Genomic DNA, 23,277 nt, shown 5'->3' on the forward strand with positions numbered 1-23,277 from the left:
TTCTATTGACTTGAATGAATGAAATTAAACTTTTGACATTTGATGAACTTGAAAAACGTAACTATTTAATTTTATTCTGCAGTAAATCTTGAACTTTGTTTTGAACTGAATGGTACTTGATAAGGTAGTTTTCATTGTGTTGCAGGTTAAACTAAGTGATATTTCGAACTTTCAGTATTTGACTGTTTTTTAATTCCTTCGTCTATTTTTCACTGTATTTCTGTCATAATTTTATAAATATTCTCGGTATATAATGACGCCGAAAGTTCCCTCGGTGAAACTATCAAGTGGACGAGAAATGCCCATCGTGGGCCTCGGCACTTACGCTGTGAGTTTATCATAAACATTACTTTCATTATTTTTAAACATTTTTATGTAAAATGTACAATACAAGGTTTTTTTTTACTAAAGAGCAGTGGGTGCTGTTTCAAACTTAATTTATTGTACTCATGAATAATAATTAAAAATAAAAGCTAATTTATTCAGAACTTTTTTTTTATACATATGCTTTTTTTTTTAATTGCCGTCCAGACAAGTTTACCTGATTCCAATATTTTTACTAAACTCAAACAATACTCAAGAAAAATAATAACTTCTTTCAGAGGAAAGCAGACCCTGGCCAGTTCAGGCAAGCAGTTGAGTGGGGCATAGAGGCTGGATACAGGCACATAGACACTGCATCATTCTATGGCAATGAGGTGGAATTAGGAGAAGGAATCAACAATAAAATAAAAGAAGGTTTGGTCACAAGGGACCAACTATTTGTTACTACTAAGGCAAGAACTTATTATGGTTAATCTTTAAATTTTGTAAAGAAACAAGAGGAAAAACACTGTCCATCATTTAAGACAGTTTGTTACAAAAATACATTGATTTGTGTAATATTTTTGGCCTAAAAAATAAGTGTAAAAATATGTGCTTTTTAGTGATATTACCTTAAATTATTAATATTCAAAATCTTGCAGATTTAAAAAAAGTTTGTGTGAATGTCATAAAACATTACTTAACAACATCCTGAATATTACTTAAGATTATCTTCCAAGTAATAACAATTTTATTTCAAATAATTTCAGGTATGGAATGACTGCCACTCTCCAACAGCTGTTGTAGCCTCTCTGAAAGAATCCTTGGCCCGGTTCAAGCTGGACTATGTTGACCTATACCTAGTCCACTGGCCCGTCTCAGTTAATGTAAGTTTTAGATACACCTGAAAATTAAGTAAAATGGCCTTGAATGTTATGACTGATAATAAATAATTATATTTGCTACTTTCATAGCAGACTGGCTTGTGATAGGAAAAAAAAAATAAGACTTTCTGTACTGACTGTACTTTTTATCTTTAAATGCTACATGTACAAAAATAGCACATGATGCCACTTTAATAGATAAAGATACATAATTGATAATTTGATACACAACTAAGACATCAAACTTATTTTGTTTGGCTTATGCAATCAAATCCATAATTGTGTTTTAGGAAAAAGGTGAAGATGCTGCCATAGACTATCTAGAGACTTGGAAAGGCATGGAGCAGACTGTCAGCCTGGGTTTGGCCAAATCAATTGGAGTCTCAAACTTTAATGAGGAACAACTGGATAGATTGATCAAGAATGCTACCATCAAACCTGTTATTAATCAATTTGAGGTAAAAATAATTTTATGTTCTCGACAATAAGGTTGTTTTTCTGTCTGTTACAAATTAACATTAAAAAAGTCAGGGTACATTGTTTAAGTATCAAAGAAAAAAAATGTTTTCAAACAGTTCTACTTGTTTAGGTATTTTTAAGGTTTAATTACACCGAGACACTTGCTTGAAACCTGTAAGGAGTACCAAGTAATAAGTTGCACATACCTAAAACAAGTGGACAATTAAAACCTTGAATCTAAAAGAAAATCATCCACATTAGTTACAATATTAAATATGATGTTTATTTATTTTTCAGGTAAATCCTACACTAACCCAACACAAGCTTGTGGATCATTGTAAGAAGGTTTCAGTGTTGCCAGTTGCCTACACACCATTGGGCCTCATATCAGAGGCAAGACCAGAGTTTGTTGGGAAAGATGTGATCAAAACTGATGAGAAATTTGGAGAAGTAGCTAAGAAATATGGAAAAACTAGAGCTCAAATTGCTTTGAGATATTTGGTGAGAATTTTAAATATCAATCATTTTGCTAGTTAAGTAGCAGCGAGTTTTCAGGGTCAAATGCCTTGTCGAGGAATATCTTGGCTTGACCATAGACCCAGTGGCGTAGCTGGGGTCACTGTCGCCCTGGGCGGATTCACACCTTGGCGCCCAAAATACGAATCTAATGTTCGTGCGCGGATCATCGAAATTGTACAAGATAATTTGAAATAATTTGCTGGGGCTGTCCGCCCCTCTGCCCCCCCCCCATCGCTTCGCCACTGCGTGGACCATATAGGCATATAATGGGAGATCGCTGATTGGTATCTGTTAATATTTTATCTAATTCATAATTCAATCACTAAGTCTGTGGCAATAAAGACATGAAATTCGACCTCAGTATTCATGTTTATTATGAAACAATATGATTTTAAATTCTGTTATCACTGTAAGAAACTAAATAATAAATTAATTCTTTGTTTCAGATTCAGCGTGGTATCCCGGCGATACCAAAATCGTTTACCAAATCGCGTATTGAAGAAAACCTTAATATTTTCGATTTTGAACTAACGGACGCTGAAATGGCACTAGTTGATAGTTTTAATCTTGATCATAGGTGTGTTCCAGCGAACGCGCTCAAACATCTGACTTATTTCCCGTTTTAAATGTGATTGTTGGATATTCCTACAGTAATAGGTTTTGTGATAAAATATATTATCTTATCAGCTCAGATCTAATCAATAATTGTTGTGATACAGTACATATTTTATGCGTATTTACATATAAGAATATTAAATGTTGAATTGGAAATATATTTTAAATATTACTTTAGTACTTTCTTTTTATCCTCCATTCATTGATTCCTTCCTACAGATTGCAAAATTTTGATCGTAACTACTGTATTGTGGGTGTGGCGTTTCTAAAATTGGAATTACCGAACGTTTTTCAATTCAAAACAGCCTATAAGTACACTAAAATTGATTTTTATCTAATCTTTACTCTATACTAATATATAAAGCTGAAGAGTTTGTTTGTTTGTTTGAACGTGCTAATCTCAGGAACTACTGGTCCAAATTGAAAAATTTCTTTTTGTGTTGAATAGCCCATTAATCGAGGAAGGCTTTAGGCTATAAACCATCCCGCTGCGACTAATAGGAGCTAAGATACAATGGAAAATGTGAAAAAAAAAACCGGGCAGGTATACCTAAATCATAACTTATCTTCTACCCACGGGGACGAAGTCGCGGGCAACAGCTAGTAATATATAATTGCTTACCTGCACATAAGATCGTATTCATTGATTGATGCTAGAACATAACACGACGACGACCGGCGGTGATGGAATCTTGGGCTCGCAACGCCCGTAACCTCTTCAAATTCTCCTTCCACTTCTATTATTCGATTAAATTGTATTCTTTGAAAACACGCACCATTAAGAACTTCTCGTGGTAAGTGATTTATTTTCGACGCGGGTACATGGCACAAAATACCAGTCAGAGAGCAGGGTTGGGTAATAAGTTGTTACTTACCCAACTTGTAGTGTGCAAAGGACTTATCCCATGTTATATGTATAGTAATATTCTTGAAGTACTGGAAGAGAGATACTTGTATACTTGTGTAGCAAACTGTGACGTTTTACAAGGACAATAATAATATTTTAAGCCTTCAACTAAATGTAGGTACCTACTAATAGTTGATTCACATAATTCCAATTATTTCATCACACCACAAAATATTGCTCAAACAAAAGGTTTGTAGTGAATTAAAAATAAAATACAGTCAAATTGTTAAACAATTTTATTAAATCGAAAATATAAATAAATAAACATGTCAACATTAATAAAACTGAAACGTTACAAAATAAATTCATAAATAATTATTAAAAAGTCAATGTTCAAGTTCTGGAATGTCCGTTTAAGATATCTTAAGGTTCATTTAGCCTCAGACCTTAGGCCTCCTTAAGGGACCTTAAATAGGATTCAAAAATAGAGTAAAAAAAGTGAAATGCGCGGGAAAAGCCCTTTTGAGGTTCGTTAAGTTTAAGGAGGTTTTATTTCACGTCTGTTCAAAAGCTTGGTTCATTGATAGATCATATTAAGAATTGGTTGTTCTAAGAATCTTGTATAGAACAATACATTTATAAACGTGTATGTCTTTTTCAGACAGTGAATATATTCTCGACAAACATTAGTAGAAACAAGTACATTGTATCATCAAAAGTCAATAAAACATGACAGGTTTCACATTATAAAAATATAGAAAATGTTCTTTGTACAGCAACAATGTATAAAACGTTTGGAATAATCCCTTAGGGATAATAACTAGAATCAACGTCGGCGTTCAAAAATATAGTAAAATAATACAGCCATATTACACCCGGTAAAATTACATACAAAATCCCGTTTTGTTGTAAATTAATAACGCAATAAAAATGATAAATACATAAATAAAAACCCTGGATGGTGTCAACAAATAACTACAAATAACAACACAAAAACAATATCATCTTACTAGAGGCGTACCATTACAGTTACTCTTAAAGTAAGACTGTGTGAGAGAGAGGCTGCTCTACGCATGTTATGCTCTGTCTCGCTTCCACACTACTACAACGTTACTTTCAAAGTGTGTTGGTAGACCTCTGATAAGTTCTAAAAAAATATATTTTCAATGCACCTTAAGACTGGTATATAATTGTGAGCGATTGCTTGATAACTCAAAACTATAATATCAAAGATAGGAAGGTATTTTAGACGATTTTCTGCTAATAGTCATATAGTAAGTCTACTTTATAATTTAATAAAGTATTCATATTTACTGAACTTAGCTTATAACTAATAGCTATTCAGGCAGATTTTTGTACACCTACAAAAGGTGTTAACTAAACTATATCGAATATAGCTGATCTGTAGAAGACTTTCAACGACAGTCGACTAAAAAGGTTTTATTAAGTTATTTCTGAAGGTTTGTGTCCAAGCAAATCGCCAGCAAGTCTATACCGAGCCTAACATACTTAGTATAAACAATATCATTTCCACTTATAGTAGCATCCCACATCGGCAGCTTAAGCATATTTGTACATCTATATTAAATAATGAGTCTATTTAATAACTTAAGATAATGTGACGGTGTATGGCTTCCAAAATAATTGTAAAAGAAATTATGATTTTATAATTGAACACACAAAAATATGTAAATGTATGTTTAGGACGTACTTTCAGCTTCAGCTTTTAACATGACAAAAATTGAAGTGAGGTACACAGTATAAAACCTTTCTCCCACTTTTCACGATAGACAAATGAAAGTGTAAAATATTCGATTTATCTAAGGAAAAAACTTTGTTAGTCAACATTTCATTTTTCCCTTCACATAATTTATCTACAATAACATTTGTCACACTATTGATTCAATATATTATTTCATTACTAGGAAACAGTATTAAATTCATTAACGTCTACGTTTCTATGAGTTAACTCTGATATCAAAAACATTCAGAGGCACATCTTTCGCTTTTGTTAACAAATCTGTACTTATTAGCGTTGCATATTGATATAAATTTCTCATCATTCCGAAAATCTTTAGTAAAAGAAAATGTTTGTTTGGCTCGCATTAAAAAAATACAATTTGCAATTACTATATGCTTGTTTTATAATACCGTTATCGCATTGGAACGTACCATTAATGTCGCAATTTCATCAATTTGTTGTATTATACAAGTTTGGCTTTAGTTCTTTTTAGTCTGTTTCACTTGTTATTACTCCAAATTAATGCGGACAAATGGGTCACATGTTTAAGCAAAGTATTATTTGTAAATAGTTTATATATAGTTGTTGTGCCAGCCAATCAAAGATTATTACTTTAGGTACACCACTAGGCCGCATTTTTGGGCCAACTGACTAATCCTTACTGAACAATCCAAATCCATCTTCCTTTACCACCAACGCTAAAAAGTACCTATCCATAATTCTACCGTCACATATCCCATTCCTTACTTCCATATTAAATTGAAGGCATCCATGATGGAGTCGTATATGGTGAAGGTGATGGCAACGTCGAAGACCACGCGACTCAGCCTGGGGACCGTACCTTTGTAGAAGGCGAGGGGACCTTCCGACCTCCAAGTCTTGATGAAGCAGTCCCACGTGCTCTTGTACTTGGCGGCCTCGAGACCCTGCATGCGGGTCTTAACGACATCTATCGGCGTGTTACCGAAGACAGAGGCTGCTCCTGTAATTGAGAATGGAAGGTTAGAGGTTTGTAATAGATTTGTACGTGCTGATTGAGAAGGGGAGAAAAATATAAGGAATACCGAATTAATCCTACTGAAAGTTAAATGAACGAATAACAAAAAGAGTTCACATAAATCAAAGTGCTTATTCGGAAAATACTGTGTAAGAAAAGTTTAATTTTCAGATTCCCTGCAAGACAGCAAGACATGAACAAAATTGAATAAACAGTAAGCTGGTTTATGTTCGCCAGTTAACATCTTACAAAACACTACTTCCAATCTCAATAACTTTATAATTACAACACTATAAACCTATGAAATGGAATACGTTATTTCGTAACGCTGATAACATATTCTAATCTGAGTATAGTTTTAAGCCAAAAATACGTTCAAAAGCGCCGGAGATACTATTTCTGGACGATGATATTTTTACGATCGAAATAGCCCGTTGCCTCTGTATCGCGATGTGATTTGGGTGAAAAAAAGTTGGCAGAAATAGAGAGAACTTTTCAGTCCATACGGGCTTTATAATATGTATCTGACTGAATTTACTTTGCTGGGATAGCTTTGGGTTAATATATAGCTTTCGACACTCGCCAAAACGTATCTATTGGTAAAGGATTTTCAGTAGATCCAGAGACTCCCGGCAATGTCTCAAACTTATACAATATTAAAAGTATATGTCGTTACTACATCAAATAATATATTATTATGCCGATGATGACTTGCATTACATACGTATTTGAAGATAAAAATAATGTAGTAGGCGGGGAACTTATTAAGATAACAAATTATTGGGTCGTTTGTTGGCTCACATCGTTAATATGAAAGTTATTGAGTGATGGTGAAATTTACTTTTTCATATAAATATATTTGGGAGCGAATCTACACAAATCTGCCCGTAAACAATATAGAAATGACAATTTTTTTCAAAGAGTCACGTGGATTTGGCTTGCCAATCAGTTACAATCCCGGCACGCAGATTTGAATTCATGTGCTTATTAAGTAATTAACCCTTTTTTCAAATTGGGAGGGAAAATATCTTTTTCTTGTGTTTGGAAAGCAATTTTAACGCTACATTCACTTAGGCAGTTATAGCTTAGCCACGAGCTCGCTCTCCATATTATAGAAACTAAGTTATACAATATTGTACGTACCAGCGACACCACCGAAGACACCGACTATGTACTTAGGCACCGGCTTGTCGCGGTCACCACCCTTGTACCAGTCCTTGAGAGTCTCCATCACGAAGAACCTAATGGCTTGGTTGCTGCCCTGCTTCATGATGGTTGCTGAGAGGCCCTTGTACAAGCCTCCCGGTCCTGGAAAATGAGGGTTCGTATAGAGTAAATGACTTGGAGTGGGACAGTGGCTGCAGTTTAAAATGACGACATTGATATGGTTCATAATTCTAGTTAGCTTCTAGGTTAAGCACTTTGAAAGATAAACCTAAATAAATCAGGAATAATGATCTGGGCAAAGAGAGAAGAAATAACGTCACCATTGCCCTAGTTGACAGAAAACAAAAGAGAACATAATAAAAAATCAAGAAATCCTGAATACAATGTACATATTACAATTTATATGAGTTTGTAGTAGTGTGTTCCAAAGTGGATCGGAAAGCATAAAAATAGATTTTTCAATTGATTCTACCTCGACTGAGCTCATTACTTGTCGGAGTATCTTATTTCGAACAGCCATGCCAATTGAGCAGGCACGAGGAAAATATTAACGCGTAATAAATTCTGCACTTAGATTAAAAATCATGAAATCGCAGATTTGAGTTTCTGATGCAGGCCCAGTGTAGGACGATCAAGTTCTACTTTTGGGAGGAAACTGACATCTTTGCAATTATAATAGGAAATCCACTTCACGTAATCGAGGAATTTTACATCTCATTTTGCCAAGAACTGCGGAAAGTAGTTCATTCCTAAAACATTTTCCAATTATTTCAGTTTATAAAGGATATACCATCATTCCCTTGGCCTTATCCCAATTATTATTTGGGGTTGGCGCAACTTGTCTTCTCCTTCCATACCTTCTAAAGTTATAAAGGATATGTTTAACTATTTCTTCATTTATAATAGATGCTCTTAGTTCCGACTATCATATTTCCACTCTGTTTACTCACCGTCTTCCCTCGCAATGGTCCTTACTCCGTGGAAGAATCCCTTGAAGCGTGGCTTCTCCAGCCTCAAGTCGTTGATGAACTTGACCTTGACAGTCTCCATGGGGGTCACCACTAACACGGCCTCCGCCACTCCCGCTGCCAGACCGCAAGCCAGCTTGCCGGTAGTCGATAGGGACCCTTTCTCATTCACCATGTAATACTTAGCTTGTTCGAATACACCGAATCTAGAACAAGGGAGAATGAGGTATTGATTTTGCTTTCTTTAAAATAACAAAGGTGTTGTGAAAAAACAGACATTACAGTAAAGTTTTTTGTTTTGTATAGGTACTTTTAAGTTTTAAGTAAAGTTTTGAATTGAAAATTTTTAAGCACTATTGGAGGTGGGAGCTAACAGATGCGGCAGTTTGGGTATTAAGGCATAATTAATGCTATTTACTAGTTTTTGTTCCATAACATTTTTTTATTTGATAGATAGCAATGTGATGATGACACATTTGGGAATCAAAGGGTGATTGACAAAATGCAGATTTCAGTGGCTCGGTAGGTATCGTCAGCGTTGGGGTAAATAGAGTATTCCTAAAAGCAGTGCGCAACGAAACAATGTACACAACGACAGTTTAGGATCAGCTGACTGTCCTCGAGATTAATGACGAACACTTAGTCATTGTAAAGCATCCTTTATGTAATATGCAAATAAGCGGATATTTGTATAGCACTTGCTAGAACAGATAAGATTTGCGTTGTTATGAAATATGCACTCGGATTTGAAGGTCGCTTAAATTGAGCTTGTTTTGTGCATTCGTTACTTTTTATCTTCGCGTATTACTGGTTTTAGACAATATCAGTCTTCTATTCGTGAAATAGCGGAAGATTAGTGCCAGAAAAAACATTTTGCCCTACAAGAAAAGGGCAGCTAAAAATTTTCGTTATATTTTATCAGCCTAATGAATGGTATAAAATATGTAACTGTGACAGCGTAATATACTGCTGAAGAGTAGCATCGATCTTCTGCTTCCTCAATAATTTGACGTCATTGATGCTACCATACAAGATTTGTCCACGTAACAGCAAATAGTTAAATCTACATGGTATTGGTATTGAGGTAGACTCCCTCGTCAGTACGTAGGCTCAAGTTAGCCTAGTATGCTTACACTCTGCATGTTACAATGGTTCCATCTTGGATATAGGTTAACCAAACTATTGACCCAAACGACGCCAAAGTGGACTGGCCGCTCTTTATATAAATAATCAATGAACTCGTTGCGACTATATTGAATAAGTGTATATGTGGCATGTATATCTTTTGAAGAATTTAGTTTTAATGGAGTTTTAGGTCAATTGAGGGTTAAGGATGTTACACAATATGGAAAGGGTATCTATTTAGTTACATAATCGTACACTGAAGAATGGAATCGGGTCAAACAAAAAAAAAGTCTATTAATAATTTGGTTGAAATTCAGCGTATCTTCGAGAATATAGGTAAGAGTTTTCTCGTCTTAAAATTATTATTTTGACATGTTATGTAATTTGGAAAACGTTTATGCACCAGTCTCTGTTTTTGTAGATAGTATTTTTAATTAGTTATCACTCGGCGGACCGCAGTTCACGTCATTAGAGCAAGTTACAAAGATTTTCAAGATGTTAAGGGGTAATTTTGATATAATAAATGCGAAATTGCGTCAGACTAAACTATAGGAAGATGATTTGAAGACGAAAGGCAGGTTTGAATCATCTTTTTTATAAATAATCTGTATATACTTTCACGATTTGGAAATTCAAAATGGAGGAAATACACGAATAGTTAGTCAAAATATTCTATTGTTTATAATAAACAAAGATGTAACCCAAATATCTGTACACAAGAGAGGAAAAATTATGTAAACGATAACCATTAGTCATAACAAAGAAATTGATACACCAATTAGCTATTCACTCATTAAACGGTCGTAGATCATGTAACACCTAAGTTCTACATATACGGTTTCAATTAGGAGTTACGTACGGCCAATGTTGCCATCTCTAAAATTTAAAAACTAGGAGGAGTCACGTGAAAATCCCGGATTTTAGAGTACAGAACCTGGCCACGTAAACAGGTTTTTTTTAAACTTTCTCAGCGCATCAGCTGATTGTGACGTGCTAGCAGATTGTGTGTGCACAGGTATTTTCAATTGACATTCATGACCGTCAAGAACTTTTTGATGATCCTTCATCTAACCTTTGATAATGATTTCATTTGCGATAGTAGATATTTGCAGATAGAAAATATTTATATCACATCATTTCTTCTACTAAGGAAATACACAAAGAATGAAAACTAACACAGCGGTCATATTTAATGGAATTCTTTGTGACGCCCTAATAGAACAAATCATTAAAATCTGGCTTAATACGATACTAAATTACCAATATTTATTCGGAAGTACGCTAATTATGTCATAATATTTAGCAACAATGTGAGTACAGTTAATTACTAGTTTACTATTCTTGTTAATTAGTTGTAGTAATAGATTCAAAAGTATGGAAAGTATTTAATACATCCGTAATCTGTATTTATCAGTAGTAGTTCTTATCAGCTGGTACTCGACGCGTTCTTATATTAAAGCTGTTACTAATGCGAATAATTTGTCCTTCTATTGCTGCTGTATGTAAAAAATATACCGTCAAACAAGCCAACTTTGCCAATCAAGGTATCTTTGCCCCAAAAGCAATTTATAAACAAATCCTCTTACATCAGAATCAATTTTAGTTTTATGGTAACATTTATAATCAACTCTCCACCCAAATAATAAATATTGCCATAAAACTAAAATTGTTTCTTATATTAGAGGATTTGCTTATAAATTGCTTTTGGGGCAAAGATACCTTGATTGGCAAAGTTGGCTTGTTTGACCGGTAACGATTTCTTTAAAAAAACATTGATATTTTAAAACACTGAAAAGAGCACTATATTATTGTAGTTGCGGAAGAGAGATAACGCACTACGCATTGTAGCGCAAAATATTACTTAAAGAGATAGCTAAAGTAAATTTTTAAGAACAATAATAAGCGTCAATGTCGGTCAAATCATTTAGGATATACAATCAAATACAATGCGACAAACATACACCGACAGTTGACACACTTGATAAATGAAACGCTCGGGTTTTACTCTTTTCGAGGAAGTCATTCGGAATTCTGACAATTTCTTAATTTTTTTCGATTTACTGGCAAATAGGTTACATGCACATAGGAACATTTGTTGGTATTTTCGTTTTAGTTTTCTTCTAGCACATAGAGACAGGTTTCAATGACATAACACGATGCCCTGAATGTCATTGAGTATGTTTATCTTATGCAACCTTCAGTGTGACACAATGAACCTTTGTTATCAGCCATTAGCGATCCACTATGCGGTAACGTGAGACACATGCGAGACTTTGCAAGGGGATAGGTTTTACTTGCCTGAAGTTATGCTGCCCTGGTACCTGGTGACTTTGTATGGCTGCTTTCGTACAGGAAAAGTTATTTTTACAAGTAACGTTGTTGCTATGTTGTGAAGGAATTATTTCATTATTTTTTCTTATTTGGATAAATACATACTTATTTTGATAGATAGATTATATAGTTTGCAGTTATGATGCCCTGGTATCTGTGGTGAATGGGTTCTTCCAATCCGGGACGATTAAATATTGCTGTGGAAGTTTTATATAGAAGTATTTTATAAACGTCAGATTCTGCAATATTTTAATGCCCGTAATCCGAGGTGATTTTATATGGTTTCAACGACAAGTTTTACAAACATTTTCATTCAATTTGAAAAACACTTGTGACAAAACACAACCAATGGACAGCGGTATGTTATTTTCATTTATTCAAATATCGATTTACAGTAACATTCAAAGATTATGTACTAATTTTAGAACTATGTTTAATGATATGTATATTAAAACCAGAAGAAAAGGTGACAATGTCAGCGAAAGGTCAAGGCAACATTTAACATCGTATTATGTAACATAAATTATATGGTAATTAACGTATTAATTGTCTCTCAAGTCATCGAAGTTGGCACGATAAAGCTATAAATTTGATTGAAATAAATTGTTGAGCTGCTTTTCCTAGAGCAGTTTATCAGTGACAGATAATTTTAGTGGCGTACAAAGCACCGGAGGATTAAGGGCCGTCCTACACAACGCAAAGCATGTCTCCAACAGCTAATATATGAGTGAGCCCTATATGTATAGTTTTTACGGCAATAGTCACGTAGACAACAAAGACGAAGATTTTTGATAAAATTTCGATGAAATATAATCGTGCCCAACAGGGTCCATATTGACTGCTATTTATTTTCTACCATCTCTGTAACATATGGAATGCAATAAATGATTGAGTATTGAGTATTGAGTATTGAGACAACAGAGTAAATAGAAAGACACTTATGATAGCGATGGGACGATGCAGGGCGATTAGTCAAGTATTTTAAATGATCTTTTTTCACTTTTTAGTGAAGGTCAGATTAACTTATGTTAATACAATAACATCGTTGCCTATTTATATCAAAAGTAGGCTAATAACAACGGATAACGCTATCACAATTATACGGCAATAATAGTGAAATTATGTGGCGATAAATTTAACACGTAGATAAAAGAACAGATAATTTGTAGAAACCTTTCGTATAGTCCGAATTTGTAATAGCGTTGAATATACTAGATAATTAGATCTAGATCAATGATTATATATCTTTACATGTTCACGTAGTAAATTTATTAAAGTTACTTTAAATATATTATGTTACCAGGTAGGTATAGAATAGTTATAGTTATAATAATATGTGTGTTTTGTGCATGTGTTTCAATGTATGTGAAATCCCTCGCGACACAAGGATTAAATTATTTTAACACTAGCTGTTGCCCGCGACTTCGTCCCCGTGGGTAGAAGATATAAGTTATGATTTGTACCTGTCCTGTTTTTTTCACATTTTCCATTGTATCTTCGCTATTATAAGTCGCAGCGTGATGGTTTTTAGCCTAAAGCCTACGTCGATTAATGGTCTATTCAACACAAAAAGAATTTTTCAATTTGGATCAGTAGTTCCCGAGATTAGCGCGTTCAAACAAACAAACAAACAAAGTCTTCAGCTTTATATATTAGTATAGAGTATAGATTACTGTTTAATTTGGCTGTTTACACTATGGCATTGGAGTTTAGTCTCTGTAAGGAATGTCATCACTACATATTATAAAACAGAAGCGCTTTTTCTGGTCCCATTTCCCCTTGACTACTTAAATCTTTGAAACTACTCGACGGATTTTGATGCGGTTTTCTTTAATAGATAAAGTGATTCTTGAGGAAGGTTTTTAAGTATAATCTATGCATATTTTCGTACAGGAACATAGTCAATTTTTCAAATTTTCAAACGTTTATTCAAAGTTTTTTAATTACGATGCAGTGATGATGGTATGAATCCTTATAAAAATAAAGAACGTTAAAGAAATTCTGTGGCGTATATTAGCACTGCTCCCGTGCGAAGCCGGGGCTCGCTAGTATTTAAATAAATAAAAAAGTCATTCTTGTTAAACAATATGTACTAATGTAATTACAATTTCAGCAGGAACTACACGATTTGTCAAGCATTGAACTCGTATGAGCCGCAATCGTGAGTTGTTAATTTTATATGTCAAGTCAAATGTGTTAATTGTTTTGTTGTTACATAATTCTAAGTTTATTTAAGAAGTTTGAATATTTACTTATGTCTATACACTTCACTCCATTTCACATAGCCAAGTAATTTAGGAACCGGACTATTTTGGGAAAACATTCCATTCATAAGACTTTTTGGTCAGAGTTACCTACACGATCAATGTTAATTTAATTTAATCAGGCATACAATATTGGCGTAGGTATCGTCTTACCTACACAACTTGTCACATTATTGCTGTCGAGGCAAATTGACAGGATTTTCTTTGCGATGCTTCATGTCTTCACACCAAGAACAGTTTTGAGAAGCCCATTTTCGATCCCCGCATAAGACAAGCATTTGCGTGTTTCACGAATGCTTGTCCTGAGCCTGGATGTCATTGTGCATGTGACTTGAATTTTTGTAAAACCCAGATACCTACAAGGATTAAGTTCCTTAATGAGGAAGTCGTTTTTTACCGCCACAGCTATGTAATGTGCGAATGTTCAAGCGAGATGTTGCGCTACCTGGCATCGAGCATTTCACACCTTATTACTTTTAAACGTTATGGTAGACCCACTGGCCTCTTCCTAATAGGAAAGATTTGAGAATTGACCACAAGTTACCTTAGACAAGTAAATTCAACAAGTCAAGACGGTACATTACAACTCGACTAACTATCTTTCGTGTCATGTCTCGCGTGCAAGTTTCTTTGAATATCAAACCGACTCCAACCTCGTTTTATCTTATCGCTATCAAGTTGTTGACTCTATTACGTAAGAGTGCATTTAGGCTAAACATTGTAAGACGATTCGTTTTACTGTTTAATCTCACAACGTGGAAAATTTTAGAGTTGGATAAGCCACAGGGCTTTGACGTAGCGTTTTATGAAACTGTGATTATATGAAGAAAAACCAAATACAAGGAATAATTTTAACAATTTTCTTTCGAATCATTTTAAAATTTTTCTTCAAGCTTCCTTTTTTTATTCTTTAAAAAGAGAGCACAATTTTGACGACATTTCTTAAATACATATATCCATTAATTTAGTTCCTCTGATTAATATATTTGGACTACTGCAAGTGCAAAACTAGCTCTTAGTAATATTACTAAGCTATATTTAACGGTCGAGTGCAATTCGGGTGCAGACCGGTTTACAAATATGAATTGTTTATTGTTGTGCCCTACTTGAACTTGAGTAACATGTTGTAAGTGTAAAATTGTATTGCCTCATTATTTGATACTTGATTGAATGAAGAAATGTTAAATACTTAGGCAGTTGTATTTGTTAGGTGCTTGTTGTTATAGAAAATAATTATTTTTGTTTTAGAGAGCATGAAAACATGCGATTTGCGCCTGGTCTCTTAGGTCGGATTGCCGTTCATTGGGCTATGAGAGTAAGGGGACAGATTCTGAGTATGCATCTCCTATATCTTGCTCAGCTGGCTTGTTTCTTGCGGCAATTACCCGTGCTCGAAATTGTAAGAATCGTAGGGACATATTTTAGGGAAACCTTAGTGTTGCCAGTCGGGCAATAATACGTGTAATGATACGTTTTAAATAAATGTTCAGTGTGTAAACAACATTTTACTAAGTACACAAGGTTGCGAAGTAATGCAATCCGGTTCAAATGTCTATAAAAATGTCAGATTATCTGATATCGCGTTTATCTAAGATATTTATGTCTTTTAACTTGACGCCTGTATTATTATGCGGTTGTGTTTCTTACTGTACAATAACAATATTATTACGTTTCAATGTTTTGTCAATCAAAGATACATTTTATTCTCATCTGAGATCAGATAACTATCTGCCGAGACAGATGATAGGTGACGTGTGTAAATTGTTCTTATGTAAAAAGCCAACTATAGTTGTCGAGCTTATATAGTTTAATTACATTAATACTCCTAAAGCTAACAGTAATAATAGGCATGTTCACTCAGGTTACAAATCCATCTAATTCTTTTTTCACTTATTAAATACAGCATATAAAACCTAAAATAAAATTATAAGAACTTAATTATTATTCTATAATTATATAAAAATAATTTAAAATGCTTTAATTTTTATCGGTGATCAGCCGACTGCGAACACCAATCAGAGCGCGGTGACGTCACTGGCCGAAAAACAAGCTGACATTTCTGTCATAATCAATACTTAAAGTACGACCGGCAAACTGTTTATATCTTTATTTCAATAGTACGACTATAAAAACCTCATATTTTGTTAGTATAATGGAGAGTGGTTTCATCAAAGCAAATAGCGGTAATTTACCGAAGATAGATTCTTTGATGGTAGCAAATTTTTTTGCTACAAACAAAGACTTTTGTGCAGCGGAGCTCAGAAACGTGAAAATATCTTTGTAAGTATTAAATTGTATGCTGATTTACATTATTTATCATTCAAAATACACCTTATCCAAATTACATACAAATTTATAACATATGGAACGAATTATCATATTTAACAAAGAAATATTTAAAAGTAAGGTTATGTACCTTGTCTATGTTGTAAACAAAGTTATAATAGTTTAACTTATGCTCTTATTTCCTCTATTCCAGATCATCAAGAGAATGTTATGGCGATGATGCCGTGGGATACGTACAACTAAAGAGAGAATCTAATATTTGTACTGTGAAGTGTCGTGTGTGCCCAGAGCACAAAGTTCGTGCCAAACCCTACACAGTGACTGTCGTTGTGGATGAAAAAAACAGTATAGTTAAGAGTACACAATGCCACGACTGTGCTGCGTCAGCAGGTGGTTGTAAACATGGAGTGGCATTTTTGATGTGGCTTCATAGAAGAAGCGAAGAACCGTCGTGTACAGAGGTAGCATGCTACTGGAAAAAATGTACGTTATCCAAAGTGGGAACAACTTTAAAGTATATAACAGCAGCCGAATTAGCAAAAGGCCATGCCTCAACCTCATCGGATCCCCATGTTGTTGAAAAATTTGTGGAACAACTAACAGCTAAAGGCAATAGCAACTGCGAGCTGTTAAAATATGTACAAAATACCACTAATGAGATGGAAGGTCTGTCTTTGTACCATTTAGTGCAGAAATATAAGGAAGAATGTGGTGAGGACTTTATTAAGAAAGTATTGGGTTTATTTACTCCAGCATTATTAGAAAAAATTGAGGAAGTTACAAGAGACCAGTCCAGCAGCAGCTTATGGCATGAGTTAAGGTTTGGAAGAATAACTGCTTCAAAAGCCTATGAAGTTAAGAAATGCAAGACAAGGGATGGTGCATTAATATCTTTGATAATGGGTGGTACCATTCCTGAGACTCCAGCTATTAAGCGTGGCAGGATTTTAGAAAATAAAGTACGAGAAACTGTTGAAAAAATATTAAAAAAAAAGATACGAAGATGTGGGCTTTTTATTAGCCAAAAATTTCCTATGATTGCTGGTTCTCCTGATGGTATCGGTGAGCAATTTCTGATAGAAATAAAATGTCCTTTCAATGAGAACACTATAAAAAATTATATTCAGAATGGGAAACCCTCATCGAAGTGTTATGACCAGATGCAAATCCAAATGTATGTTTGTGGATACAAAAAGTGTTTCTTTTGCATCGCAGATATAAACTTTCAAAGTAATAACAAAGTTGATATAATATCAGTAAATTATAATGAAGAGTATGTTGAGACTTTATTGCAGTCTTTATTATTATTTTGGAAGACAAATATCTACCCGTTACTATATAAAACAACAGAAACGTAGTAGGCACTTATGTAAATATGCAAGTAAATAAAAATACTAAATGATTGGTATTTTAGTCTTTTATTTCCAGTTTACATTGTTCAATACCTTAGTATCTAGTTACTTATTAATTAATGAGTTTTGCAAATTTATGAGGCCACATGCTATAACTATAATATCGTCAAGTTTTCCTAAAAGATTATTGTTTACACAAGCATGGGACTTCAGAAAAGAAAACTCCCTTATGCGTCTAATGACTCTCTCTATGTGGATCCTTAGACTTGCAATTTTTTTTGTTTCTTTCACTTCCTCCTTAGATAATTTATTACCAGACACTACACTAGGTGGTCTTGTTAGCTTACAACCAATCGCAAATAATAGTGGTTCTATATGCTTAAAGCCTCTGTCTGCCATTACATGTGACCCACTAGGTAGATCCATTAGATAAGCCAAGTAAACAAAATACAACTTGTAAACATTTGTAGCCATGTAACTAACCTAAAAAAAATGATTTGTATGTAACACAATATTAATATTAGTTTTTACATTTTGAGTTTGCTAGAACTTACATCAAAGTGATCTTCACAAAAATAACTGGTGCTTGTCGCTGACAATGATGCTGGGTGTCTTCTAGCAAGTGATAACCACTTTCTTCTTATTAGTGCATTTTTTGGAACGTATATGAAAAGTTTCTGTGGTGTTGTTATTGACGTACTCTTGCACATTGGCACTGCACATGTTTTGTAAAACGAGGTCATTATTACAGTTTGTATCAACAATATTTCAGTAAAAAACAGTGGACTCTCATAGAACGCGAGCTTTGTTTATCGGCCGGTGACGTAGATATTTATCACGTGACTGTTTGGGAGCGTTTCGGCGGCAATTTTTGAAAAATATTTTTTTAATTGTTTTTTTATTGAAGTTAGTGATATTTTTTTCTCAAAAATATTTTTTTCGTGTTTATTTAAGCTCTATTTATAAATTAAAAGCTATTTCTAAAATTAGTGAACATGCCTATTTATATTAAAAAAAAAAATGCCGCGAAATTGTACAAAATCGCTATAACTATCATAACATTTATAATAGTACTAGTACCGACTTTATTCGTCTTATAATCGTGGCTTGCAGTGGCGGGAAAATTATATCTTTTATTTAAAAATCGGACATAATCTTACCTGACAGCAGACTTCGGTATCGAACCATAGAGCAACACGCTAAGACCTCTGTAGAGTCCGAAGAAGCCATGACCCTTCACTGTCTTCTTGACACAGTCGAAAATACCAGAGTACTTCTTAGTACCACCTGGAAATAATAACATAAGTTTTAATATATAAAATATAAGTTTAACATAGGTTTTAATAGGTATTAATAGAATTGGTTAAACTGGCTGAACATAATAATAGGACAAAAGCTATTACGTAGAGAGATATCAGTCGTAGGATAGCAGATTCAGTAAATAGAAAAAATAGCCCAAAATTGAGATGTATTTCATTTAAATGTTCAGGAGTAAACTAGCTCAGAATCAGATCGGGTAAGGACAAACTTCTGTCATCAATTTATAGAGAAGAGGCCGGAATATCGAATAGCAACCAAAACTTAATCCTAGGGAGAAATCATTTTGATTGCCGCGATCATATATCTTCGGTGTTATTTCTGCCCCCACCCACATACAGCTAAAGTACGGTTTTCATTTCCGATAGAAGCTTTAATTAGTTAAAAAAAGATACCGGGATCCCATAAATAATTCAACAATGAAAAAATATGGCCTTAGATGACGTCAAAATCCTACATGCGTTTACGCTGATGTTAATGTAATGTTGCTCACGATCTAAGCTCAAATGACCGTGAATTTTATAGGTCAAGTTATGCAACTAACAACTATGGTGGACTGTCTTTGACATACAGGTGATACAGGCATGCATATTTGATAACAAAACCTGATTTAGGCTGTATACGCTGTTATATATGTAATGGATCATTCAGGTTCCTAAGCTAATGACACAATTGCCTGTTGTGTAGATAGGTAATATGAGTACTTTGCATTCAAATCTATATCTTACGTTTGATAACTCAAGAACGACTCAAAAGAAGTGTTTGGTGTAGGTATACTGTTTAGCAAAAAGGATTAAATGATTTTAGCTTACATTGACACGTACTACTAATATTTTAATTGTTTCTTATTTATTTATATACTTTATTAATTTGATTCTTTTTATTTTGCAGGTATGGGGTCAATACCTTTTTTTATCTATACTAATATTATAAAAAGGAAAGATTCGTTTGTTTGACACGAGTAGGCTTCGAAGCTACGGGACCGATTTGACCGATCCCCGCAGGTCCCCGCTGAACATAGGCTATAACTTATTTCCAAAGATATTAGGGTTCCGTGAGAAAATTGCAATATTGTAACGCAAGGTGTCAAATAGAAAACCTATTTCTGCGTACGCTTATAGAGCTATTGAAAATAGAACAAAGTGATGTACTACGGGTTTGTAGATCTTTTTAATATCTATCTTCTAATCACGCGGACGAAGTCGCGGGCGCCTGCTAGTGGTATACATATACCTACTTAGTTAGTAGGCTAGATAAATTCATATTTATACTATAGCTTACAGGTCTCGTGTTTTGGATATTACTTATCACTATCTTTCCTGTTATCAGTCAACTATGATTTGATAACGCGCGCCTTAGTTTCACCTTTATCAGTTTGTGTCAAGTTGTCAAGCGGGGGCAAAGGCCGAATACAAATAAATGCAGCTGCGTTTTAAAACTTGTCTTTAATAAGCACCTCTATTACACGTTTTATTTTTAATTTTAGTATTTGAAGTGGAGTTTGTAGCGCAGTTTCTTCTCAACAGTTTTCGCATTGAGGAAGTGGCGATGGGTGGGTTATAGGGGATCTGTCTATATGTTGTTTTTTTGGCGTTCAAAAAGTGCTACTTCATAACCTAACTTGCATACATTTGTTGCTTTTTATATTTTGCTAATAATTTGTTTCCCGCGGTACTTTTGAAGAGTGGCAGAGAATAAGAGAGAACGGGTGCGATTAATACTATTTTGCAAGACAGTAAATAGTAGTATTCCGGAGTCATCAGAACGCTAGCGAATAAAGGAAGTGAGCATTTGTATTTGATAGAATAAACATTTGTATAAATACATGCTGAGCTTACAAGTGGCTAAGATAAAAGAAAAAAATACACATTTCCTGTTAAGTTTACAAGTTGCCAAGCAAACAGTTTGCAATTCGTCAAGTTACTGTTGCTAAGCGATTTTCAGGACTTGTTTACGAGTTACTATCGGCTACGTAACACGGACTTGTCAAGTAGTCGATAATTTTATTCATTAGATTGTGTATTGAGGTTTTATTTTGTTTTTGGAACTCTCTGGTTGTTGTGAAGTTTAATATGCTCGATTTTAAGACAGAATTTTTGATATGCACGTTGGAAATAAAATAGTTTTTTTTTAGTTTTGTTCGGTTTTTTTTTTACAGGAAATACATAGAGCAGGAAACAATGCAGGAAAGCAGTTGGGTTGCTTTTGACAAGTTGAATGAAGAAGGAAAAAAATTAAATAACTTTATAGAACTTAATTTTATTGGTACAGAGGTTGATGATAAAATATCGTATTTAGATAATAATCTAGATACGATATTTTTTGTGCAGCATATTGCATGTACATCGAGAAAAAATAGAAATATTCAAATGTGATTCGCTTCCCACATTGCCAGTCGCTTTCAAAAACATTATTTTAGATTCTAAAAAAAGCGGGCATGGCGCCAGCATGTTATTTTGTTATGCCTAACGTTTGAATAGCCAATATTCTGGATTCTACGAAGTCTTAATAACTTCTTATATTATATCTATAATATCTATGAAGAAGTTCAAAGTTGTGCCAAAGTCAATATCTATACTAATATATGAAGCTGAAGAGTTTGTTTGAATGTTTAATCTCAGGAACTACTGGTTCAAATTGAAAAATTATTTATTATTATTTTTGTGCTGAATAGACCATACATCGAGGAAGGTTTTAGGCTATATACCATCACGCTGCGACTAATAGGAGCGAAGATATAATGGAAAATGTGGAAATGTTTTTAACTACGCGGACGTAGTCGCGGGCAACAGCTAGTCTAATATAACTTAATATGTATGGTTATATTTATTATGATAATAATTATAATTCAGCTACCAAATTAACAATATGACAAAGATGGTTAAGGAAGGTTTTAACTTTAACTTATAGACTATAAGCATTACTTTCCCAAATTTCCACAATAGTTACACAGTTAATTTCGAATTAATATGCGGTGTACAGGTTAATGTACCTTATAATTAATTTAAGTAACTCGGAATTTTTATTACAGAGAGAATTAAAAATGCTTTACGATCACAGAAGCAGACCTTTAAAAAACAAAAACTAAATGCAATGAAAAATCTATAAATATAACTCCATTTTTTATTGATATGCTATTTTTAACTCTATAAGGAGTTTGAAATAATATTAATACGGTAGTGGATATTAATCGGAGACTTGAATTTAAAGCAAGTGGTCTCTCGGGTTATCGGTAAACAACCAAGGAAAAGACCTTGAATAATAGTTTGTTTGTCTTTCTGACATAACACCGATTGGCGACCAAAGTCCAACGCAAACAGAAAAATGTATTCCGCGGCTCGACAGAAACGAACGAGCGAAAAATTGCTAATCCAAGGTTAACTAACCTCGAATAAACAACTTGCACTCCAACTAGAATCTTGTAAGCGAATGACAAGCTAAAATACATGAAACAAATTAACAAACATTGCTTAAAGAATCAAGTATGCGGTAAATGACGTAAATCGTACGATAGACGCTTCCTAAGTACATGCTTACCAACTATTCTTGGGCAATGTTTACAAATAGTCGACGACACCATAATATCGATTGGCCGTACCATGAATGAAAGATAGTATAATTAGAGAAAGTAATAAAGTTTTCTAACCTTTTTCATCCAATTGCAGCTGTGTTTTAACATATTCCGTCGGGAATGTAATACAAATTTCAATGCCACCAGTTATTGCGCCGGCCACAACACCTTTCAATCCCAGAGACCCGTTTCCCCCTGCCGCAGCCGCTGCGCCAGTTTCTGTCATCCATGGCCTCGAGAATGGATTCTTGAATGTTCCTGGCTTATTAGACATTATAATATCTTATTAGGCACTTGTCGTTTACGACAGCGGCTGCGTCGACCACCCCTTTCACAGTTGAATTGATACTGAACTGACTGCTGGTCTGCTGCTGACTGATGTGAATGAATGAATGAACTACATATCGGCTTTGAAAGACAATTGATAAGAGTTTTCATTTTGATATGGCAACTCGAAGGTATGAGAAAAAATCGACTAAAACAGTTTTTCTATGCGGTTAACATTTAGACAGACGCCATTTTGACAGCGTT

At 34.2% G+C, this 23,277-nt stretch overlaps 3 protein-coding genes across 3 annotated transcripts; 2 read left to right on the plus strand and 1 right to left on the minus strand.

Annotated features, from left to right (window-relative positions):
- Window positions 1–99: 99 nt before the first annotated feature.
- Window positions 100–2,952, plus strand: LOC113502911 (aldo-keto reductase AKR2E4-like). The gene is made up of 6 exons (XM_026884663.1): window positions 100–328; window positions 603–776; window positions 1,074–1,190; window positions 1,478–1,645; window positions 1,944–2,147; window positions 2,612–2,952. The coding sequence occupies exons 1-6, from the start codon at window positions 254–256 to the stop codon at window positions 2,789–2,791; spliced, it is 918 nt and encodes a 305-aa protein (XP_026740464.1). The 5' UTR covers window positions 100–253; the 3' UTR covers window positions 2,792–2,952.
- A 1,293-nt stretch (window positions 2,953–4,245) lies between these two features.
- LOC113503099 (putative tricarboxylate transport protein, mitochondrial) lies at window positions 4,246–23,122 on the minus strand. The gene is made up of 5 exons (XM_026884913.1): window positions 22,822–23,122; window positions 19,019–19,145; window positions 8,483–8,706; window positions 7,509–7,673; window positions 4,246–6,350 (listed from the first exon to the last, which is right to left on the minus strand). The coding sequence occupies exons 1-5, from the start codon at window positions 23,018–23,020 to the stop codon at window positions 6,112–6,114; spliced, it is 954 nt and encodes a 317-aa protein (XP_026740714.1). The 5' UTR covers window positions 23,021–23,122; the 3' UTR covers window positions 4,246–6,111.
- LOC113503096 lies at window positions 16,065–17,914 on the plus strand. Its single transcript, XM_026884909.1, has 2 exons — window positions 16,065–16,500; window positions 16,700–17,914. The coding sequence occupies exons 1-2, from the start codon at window positions 16,373–16,375 to the stop codon at window positions 17,862–17,864; spliced, it is 1,293 nt and encodes a 430-aa protein (XP_026740710.1). The 5' UTR covers window positions 16,065–16,372; the 3' UTR covers window positions 17,865–17,914.
- Window positions 23,123–23,277: the final 155 nt, after the last annotated feature.

The sequence above is a fragment of the Trichoplusia ni genome, chromosome 18 (assembly GCF_003590095.1).
Source record: "Trichoplusia ni isolate ovarian cell line Hi5 chromosome 18, tn1, whole genome shotgun sequence".
Taxonomy (NCBI): Eukaryota; Metazoa; Arthropoda; class Insecta; order Lepidoptera; family Noctuidae; genus Trichoplusia; species Trichoplusia ni.